General features: G+C 52.2%; 1 protein-coding gene across 1 annotated transcript; it reads left to right on the plus strand.

The window, feature by feature from the left end:
• The first annotated feature begins 3,759 nt into the window (after positions 1-3,759).
• EVX1 (even-skipped homeobox 1) lies at positions 3,760-7,601 on the plus strand. Its single transcript, XM_063176762.1, has 3 exons — positions 3,760-4,472; positions 5,994-6,244; positions 6,946-7,601. Exons 1-3 carry the CDS (start codon positions 4,040-4,042, stop codon positions 7,474-7,476), a joined length of 1,215 nt encoding a protein of 404 aa, XP_063032832.1. The 5' UTR covers positions 3,760-4,039; the 3' UTR covers positions 7,477-7,601.
• Positions 7,602-8,632: the final 1,031 nt, after the last annotated feature.

The following is an 8,632-nucleotide window of genomic DNA, read 5'->3' on the forward strand; positions in this document are numbered from 1 at the left end:
CCTCTCTCTCCTCAACGCCACTTACGTGTTGCGTGCTGTCATTGTACCAGCTTGTCTTTACACACAAGAATAATGCGCCTATTATTCTCTTCTCTCAAAAGCTTTCTCTCAAAAGCTTCCACCTCTAATGATGTCGTAAAAAATAGCCTTAATAAAACAGTGATAATTACGCCATTATTGTTAACACTACCCATTAAAAATTTAAAAATAGGTTTTCTGGTTTGGTCACCCATTTGAAGTTGGTATCACTTTTTTGCGGCACTAAATCGTTCAGCGGTATGTCAAAACTTTCTTCCTTTTTAAAAGACGACAAGACTTCAGGGTTTTTTTAGAGAAAATGATCGTGGGTTCCCAGTCCTAACTGGGCAATATCGGTCAAAAGTTATTGACACCCTGTTGACCGGCTAAGAAAAATAAATACCCCGCAGGGAAGGAGGGCGTGATGCGCCTTTTCTTCTGCAGGCTTAGCGCTTTCAAGGAAAATGCCTGATTTATGAGCATATCACTCTGGCAATGTTTTAATGTCCCCCTATTACTTCCTCGTTTTGGGAAGGGTGTGCGTGCGTTTCGTTTGTTTCTCGTATGGGGGGCTACATTTCAGACAGCATTAAAGCGGGATTCGACGTCCTGATCCCGCCTTGGCCATATACCAGCAAGGAGAGCTGCAAACTCGGAGAAATAAATAAGTTAGAAAAGTTTTGAGCATGCTTATGGCATCCTGGCTGTGACCTAGCGAGAGAGAGAGAGTGGGTATTAAATCTCAGTCTGGAACGTGCAGGAAAAAAACCCACCCACACCCATAGGGATACACTTTCCAATCTGCCTGGAAATTAATCCCAAATGAGGGAATCTCCTTCCAAATCGAGCATGACAGATCTGAGAGAGACACTAGACAGAAGGCAGCGCGCCGGACCCCGCGTTCCCGGTGAGGCGGCGGGGAGCGGGACCGGGCTCCTCGCTCCAGCCCGCCGCGCCACCGCCTCGCTGGCGTGCCAGGGGCTCTTGAGGCGCTACTTTTCCTGGGAGATGGAAAAACAGACGTTTTAAGAGGCCTTAACCAATCCAATTTAAATTGACCCCAAAACTTCCAGTACTTTTTTTTTTTTTTTTTTTTTTTTTTTTTTTTTTTTTTTTTTTTTTTTTTTCCCCGTTGTTAGATTCCACTCGGGCCTTTAACTCTCTGTGTTTACCCTTGGCAAATTAACGCATGTGGATGTGTGGGGGCTGTCCGTCTGTCCGTGCGGGGGTGTTCCACAGCCTGTGCCGCTGCGGGCTGCGTCAAGCCTTCTGTGGCAATGACCATCGTCTCGGGCTCAACAAAACCTCCGACTCGGGGTACAAGAGGGGTGACTTCTTGGTGGGAACGCATTAAGAATGGACTGAGGAAGGAGGCAGCGGTGACTCGTAAACGAAGATGATAAAATTCCTGGGGATCGGCCAGCATAATCCACAGGAATTATCCCCAGGGCTCTGGTCTGGCAGAGAGAGGATTTCCCATTAACTTCCCCACAACCTTTTCCATCACCCACTGTGGGAGAGCTCCCTTGCACTCAGAATTCAGCTCCTGATTACTGTCTAATTTAGAAACAGACATGAATATCCCTCTTCTTACTACCACCAAACTCGTTGTGATGCGGAAATCCTATCTGTCCGCCACAGATACCAGCCAGCTTCTTCCCACAGGGCTGCTTGGCCGAGCTAGGAAGGAGGCTGGAAGTGAGCTTTCTCGGGAAGCTGGGGCTGCCGTGGGCCCAGGGGGAGGCTGAACCTTCCCACTCCCCCCAGAGGTGCCAGGAACACAAACACAGATCCCCTGCCTATTCCAACAAAGCGCAAAAACGACGCCACCAGCCGTGGGAAGCGGCACCAGCGCGACACGGGAAGAGCGCTGCCCGAGCACCCCCGCCTCGCCTTGTCTGGCCTTGCCCCACAGCTCCGGCCCGCACCGCTCTGCTCAGGGATCAGCGCTGCCCTTCAGTGCTCTGCTCAGCACCGGAGACGGACTGCCTTATCCATCCATCCATCCATCCATCCATCCATCCATCCATCCATCCATCCATCCATCCATCCATCCATCCATCCATCCATCCATCCATCCATCCCCCGGACCTGGTCCTGCTTCCCCGACTCCGCGCTCCCACAGCCCGCAGAGCCGAGCCCGGCTGCGGCAGGGATGGGCAGTGGGCAGCAGGTCCTCACAGGGCACACGTCGGTCTGGCGGCTGGCAGGGGAGAAAAGGGAAAAGGAATTTATCAATGAGTTGCCCATAATTTTTCAAGCTTTGGAGCAGTGCATGCTTCACAACGTGCTGTGGAAAGCAGCACAGTCCAGAGTGTGTTATGTGTGCGTGATGTGTGTTTGCATGGAAAAATATGTGCGTGTATATGCAGGGATAAAGGGATAATGGTGGCTACAGCCCTGTGAAAACTCGTAGTTTATCACCCTGAAAACAGTATGCTTATTGCTAGGAGCACTCCTTAATCCATGCATCCAACAGACCGGGAATCTTGTTTGCTTGTTTGTTTGTTTGTTTGTCTCTCTGCATCCTGCTCGCAGGGCTAGACGGAAAATCACAGCATGTTTCCTATTGCGCTGCCTGGTCCCCACCGGAGCGACGTCACCTCAGATATGCCAGTAAATTCCTTACCGGGTTGGGATTGTAATTGGTTGAATGTTTTCTGTATCCTGACTAGCCAATAACACTCCGAGAAAAAAAATTTAGAACAACCAAGTTACGACAGATGGCGAAAAATGACTTGACATTACACATGTGAGGCAATGTTAACTAAAGATGAGATCCTTACCGCATTCATTAGAAATATCATAAAGGCAAAAAAAGATTACACGTGCCACTGTATTTATGGAACGAGGTCCCTTATTTTCAGACGAGTGCTGTCCAAATTGTTGCCCTTGTCATGTCTGTTTCAACAACATCTGCTAGCTAGCATAAGCTCTGGCCTTGATAACTTGCATTTTTCTGAGCCTGAATTACTCTTGGCAGACCTTCTTCATCCCCTTCCTACCCCCCCGCAAAGAAAATAGATAATAATTTGTGCAAAGCAATTAGTTAAAAAGAAGAAAGGAAAAGAGACATAAAACCCTGATAAAAACGCAAGAATAATGGAAAAATGGGAAAAGCAAAGGAAAAAAATAAGAGCAAACGATAAACGGCAGATAGATGGAATAACTACAGTTACAAGTGAAGTAGGTTGTATCTTTTCACACGTAAAAAGCAATAAATATATAACCGCATTTCCAAATTGTAAACTAACATTTTAATCTCAGCAAACAGAAAGCAATGGCAATTATACCGATAGGAACCGATATTGACCCAGAGCAAGAAATCAAAGCTATTTTTACATTCAAATGTCAGCAGCGCATTTCTTTATCCTCAAGTTTGCAAAGGATTCTTAGAAGCCTTATATATGCAGTTAGGCGGAAGCTGATTGCCAGCAATAAATAATGCATCCAAGGAAGAGGCTTGAGTACGTATCTTCTCACTTCCAGGATGCAGCTAAGGATCTTCGCCTCAATTCTACATCAAGGTTGTGGCTTAAAGCAGTCAAAGGGCTATTTAATTGTCAGGCAAGGCTTCCCCCCGCGGAACTCTCTCCGCATGTTACAACATCTTTGCAGCTCCATATGCATCTCTTTTTCACACTTCCCTCTCCATCTCAGGCTCCTACACCTGGCGCATCACGCATTTAGCCCATTCGCTCCGGCTCTTCCTTTCATCTTCCCAATGGCAGACGTTTCTATTTATCCACTGGCAATCAATGTGTGGCGTCACCGGTGGTACTGTAATGACGACTGCACCATTGAGGATGACAGCTTAGAAAGAAGAGGGCAATGGTGATCCCTCCCAGAGCAGCATAGCAGAGTGGAGCGCTCGCATCACAAGGTCACCCTATCTCACCGCTGGCTCCTCTGCATTGGCAGGAGAGGGTTGCTGGGTTTGTACAAGGCTGGGGCGGGAGCAGCAGGGAGGGGGGTGAAGAGATCTGGGGTTTTTTTCTCCCCTCCCTTAAGCAAAGCCACAATGGAAACCAGGAAGGAGATGGTGATGTTTCTGGAGGGGACTACTCTTGGCGCTCTAGTTGGCAAGAGGGTGCCTAATTTGTCCGAAGCAGTGGGGAGCCCCGCTGCGGAGCCGCAGGAGAAGATGATCCATCGGAACTGCATCAGCCCCAGACCTGGCCCCTTGGCGTCCCGGGAGAGAGGAGGAGGAGGAGGTGGCGGAGGAGAAGACGAAGAGGAGGTGGAGGTGCTGCCAGGGACAGGGACGGTGCCGGAGAGCCGCTCGGCGGCGGCAGCACTGCTTTCGGCCGGACAGCAGCCCCCCGTCCCGGAGCTCCCCTCCAGCAAAGGGCAGCAGAGCAGCTCGGACACCGAGTCGGATTTCTATGAGGAAATCGAGGTGAGCTGCACCCCGGACTGCGCCACGGGGAGCGCCGAGTACCAGCACAGCAAAGGTACCCAACTCCTTCCCAAGCCTCCGGCCCCACGTCCGCTCCGGGGCTGGGTGGCAGCACTGGTGGGGCGGGGGGGCTGCCGGAGGGGATTTTCCTCTCGCCAGCTGAGCGAGGGGCAAAGAAATCGGGGGTGTGTGTGTCTGCGCGTGTGTGATCTCTTTCCTGACCGAGTGCTCACCTCCCTGCCACCGGGAGACTTGTTTGGGAGTCAGAGGGCACGACACCGGGCAGCCCCCGCGTCCCTGGAGGGGAGCCAGGCTTCCCACCGTGGATGCGTCAGGTCTGCGGCTTGTCCCGTAGGATCTTTTTGGCCGGGACAACCACGCGCTCTCCCCTTCAATCTGCTCTATTTTATTTTTATTCTTCCCCATCGCCTAGACAGTGCATACTTCAGGAAATCCCTTACGATCCTCCACACCGGCGGGGTGTTTTTTTTTTGTATGTATGTGTGTGGGGGTAAGATCAAACGGGTTTTCTGGCCAAGAGCTGTTTGTGGTTTTGCAGGGTGAAATGTGCCCGGGCGAGTGCGGAAGCGCCCATAAAGACTGTAAAATCTCTCGCCGACTCATGCCAGCCCCAAGTGCGGTAGTGAGGGCCTTGTTTGCACGTTGGGTTAAAAAAAAAAAAAAAAAAAAAAAAAAAAGAAAAAAAAAAAAAAAAAGAGAGAGGTCCAAATTACCTTGTCACTTCTATGTCTCGGTGGCGCCAGCTCGGAAATGGTCCCAATGAATTAATTGCCTTTGGTCTCGGGCACAATGAGGGAGAGTTGCATTTGAAAGCAAAGGCAGCGGACAGGCCCCTTTTTCCCCTGCCCCCACTCCCCACTCCCTATTCCCACCTTCCCAGCCTGGCAAAGACGTCCCTACCCTGACAACAACACACTTCTCCCCCCTCCCCGTTCCTCAATCACTTCAAGAAGCCGGGAAGCGTAGAGAGGGCTGTCTGTCCTCCCTCATCCCTTAGAGGCTGGTTGAAAACATCCTGTCCTGTTCTTTGGAGTCTGAGCGGAGATCCCCAAGGCCTCACCTTCCCCTCAGAGGGAACAGTCTGTCTGCTGGCTGCCCCGCTCCTGGGTCCCTGCTGGCCCGGAGGCTGGAGCAGCGGAGCGGTGCCGCACGGATGGCGGGCACACCTGCCTTCTCCGGGCGCTCGGGGTCGGGGGATGCTGCGGCGCTCCGGTTTCCCGGTGCGGGCAGCGGGTGTGAGGCTCAGCGAGCAGACACCGCCACTGCGGGAGGTGTGTGTCGGCGAGGGCGGGGGACAGGTAACCTCCCAGCCAGAGTGAATTAAACCCCTCTCAAACCCTCAGGCGGAGTTTCATCCCCTTTCTCGCTGCCCTCCTCCCCGGTCCTTCTTGGATGTCAGTACCCCAATGCCCTCAGTACACCGGGCCAGGCAGGGAAACGCGAAATGGGATGGGACGGGGGGCCGAGGTGGGTTCGCTGGGGAGGCGGACGGCGAGCATCCCTGCGTGCCCGCCCGCCTCCGAGCGTGTGTCTTTGCTCCGGGCTCCCCCCGCAGGGCCGTGCTCCGAGGCGCTGGCCGGCAGCCCCAGCGGCGGGGGGGATCACCCCAAGGGCAGCGGAGGCAGCGGCGGCTCCCAGGGCTCGCTGGCCTGCAGCGCCAGCGACCAGATGCGCCGCTACCGCACCGCCTTCACCCGCGAGCAGATCGCCCGGCTGGAGAAGGAGTTTTACCGGGAGAATTACGTGTCCAGGCCCCGGAGATGTGAGCTGGCGGCTGCTCTAAATCTGCCAGAAACCACCATCAAGGTACACGCAGCTCGGACATGTTTCCAATTAGCACGATATAAATCTGTATGGCCAAACTTCCTTGCAAAACTCGGGAAAGCACTTCGCCAGCATAACCCTCCCTCTCAGCTCCCCCCGCCTCCCGCCCCTTTCCTGGCCCTGCCCGCACCCTGCAGCAATGCGGGAGATGGGACACGGCTCCCGGAGCCATCCCGGCCAGCGCCGCTAATCTGCCCTCTCCCTAGCAGATTATTTTTAATCCTTCCTTCGCTTCAGTCCAAATATCGCTCAGCTCTTGGGGGAGGGAAGGGAAAGCCAGCAGCAGATCTTGTTTCGATCTCGCTTTGCTTTGCCTTTTCCAAAACATTTGCACATGAAAATAAACCCCATAGCAACGAGCCCAGGTAGTTGTGGATGCGAAAGGGCAGCAATGAGGCAGAGCCGCCCGGCTGGCCGGGACCCAGGGACGGGGGGTGACAGGACAAGCCCTAACAAGCAAAGAGGAAAACAAGCGCCCTGAAAGGGCTGCTCCTCCGGGTCTCCCTGTAGGTTTTTATAGGGGCTTAACTGATCCCTCTGTACGTGATGACAAGTCCCTCTAGGAGGGAAGGCTGGCGCCGGTCTCCGCTCTCCGGCAGACCCACGTCGGCCGCACCGCCCTGGGAGCGGGGCCGGCGGAGAGCGGCGGCGGGTGACGGCTCTCGCCTCTCCTCTGTCCGCAGGTCTGGTTCCAGAACCGCAGGATGAAGGACAAGAGGCAGCGACTGGCCATGACCTGGCCTCACCCGGCCGACCCGGCGTTTTACACGTACATGATGAGCCACGCCGCAGCCACCGGGAACCTGCCGTACCCATTCCCGTCCCACCTGCCCCTGCCCTACTACTCCCACATGGGCATCGGCGCCACATCGGCCTCGGCCGCCACCCCCTTCAGTACCCCCCTGAGGCCTCTGGACACCTTCAGGGTCCTGTCCCACCCGTACCCGAGACCTGAACTGCTGTGCGCCTTCAGACACCCCTCTCTCTACCCTGCCCCGACTCATGGACTCAGCAGCGCCGGGGGCAGCCCCTGCTCCTGCCTGGCATGCCACAGCGGCCAGTCCAACGGGCTGGCGCAGAGACCCTCCGGATCAGACTTTACCTGCTCGGCCACAACCAGGACTGACTCCTTTCTCACTTTCACGCCCTCTGTGCTGAGCAAAGCCACCTCAGTTTCCATGGACCAGAGAGAAGAAGTACCTTTAACGAGATAAACCTTTGTCTCAGGGTTATGAAATACTCATCCCTTTCCCGGACTTCTCTTCGAGTTAATGTACCTACAGCCCATGTTTATTTAATCGTGTTCTCTCCTCAGCCGCGGACACCCACAGAAAAACCCGAAAAAAAAAAGAAAAAAAAAAGAAGAAAAGAGACTAAAAATAGCTCAGTCTTAAAAGGATTTACATTCCAAGGGGGGAAAAATAATAGAAAGAAGAAGGAAAGTATTACTAATGATTTATCTCTGAGAGGGAATTTAGGCACGAAGGAGGAAGAAAATCAGTTCGAATGAAATACGGTCCAGCCAGCCACATACAGAAATGTGCTGGGACTTTCTTTTCCGTGGATAGACTTCTTCCCAAGGGCTGGGGGTTCTGCGGATCACAACAAACCTTACGCACAAATCTATGAGGCGGAGAATGAAAATCTGAAATACTTGAAAGAAACACTATCTTGATAACGAAACGTCTTGTGCGCATGAAGAAAGCAAAGATGTAATCCCTCAGTGTTCAGAAAATAAAAACAACAGGCAAACAACAAAAACAAGCCCCAAAAGGTTTCCGGTTTGCAACTCGGCAGTATTATCCTGTTGTCTCTATGGAAAATAACAATGCTTTACCATAAAGAAAACCTGTCATTCTGTACATTACTTTCGTGGTTTAATTGCATTCTTTACCCTCCCTTGTCTCGTCCTTCGTTGTGAGCAGAAATCCAGCGTTTCAATTCCTCTTTCATTCCAAATTTTATTTTTAAGAGGCAGACTGGAACTGGCAGGGGAAAAAATACGAGCTCCTGCCTCTTTATGGGTCAGAGCTATTATTTGTCCTTTAAATAACAATGTCCTATTATCAGTGGCTGAAATGTGCACACACTGACGAAATTAGCAAGTGATGTATATGTAAAGAGGGTTTTTGAATATCGAATGTACAATGCTCCGCGAGCAAAGACCCCGTGCCAAACGCTAACAAGCCGCCAAGGGAAGAGATTAGAGGTGACAGGGAGCACAACTCCTTCAGACAATCAACAGTCTGCAAATTGGAGCAAAGGCGATTTCCCTTCCTTTGTACTTCAGCCTTCAGTTCTCTCACTGCCTTCTCCTTGCTGTGTCTTCTCTTTATTATTTTTTTAAATTTTATTTTTTAAGTAATTATT

This window comes from Melospiza melodia, chromosome 1, assembly GCF_035770615.1.
Source record: "Melospiza melodia melodia isolate bMelMel2 chromosome 1, bMelMel2.pri, whole genome shotgun sequence".
Taxonomy (NCBI): domain Eukaryota; kingdom Metazoa; phylum Chordata; class Aves; order Passeriformes; family Passerellidae; genus Melospiza; species Melospiza melodia.

Coding starts and splice junctions, on each gene's coding strand:
- EVX1 (XM_063176762.1), top strand. CDS start 4,040: ATGGAAACCAGGAAGGAGATGGTGATGTTTCTGGAGGGGACTACTCTT. Junction 4,473..5,993: donor CGAGTACCAGCACAGCAAAG/GTACCCAACTCC, acceptor CTCCCCCCGCAG/GGCCGTGCTCCGAGGCGCTG. Junction 6,245..6,945: donor TGCCAGAAACCACCATCAAG/GTACACGCAGCT, acceptor CTCTGTCCGCAG/GTCTGGTTCCAGAACCGCAG.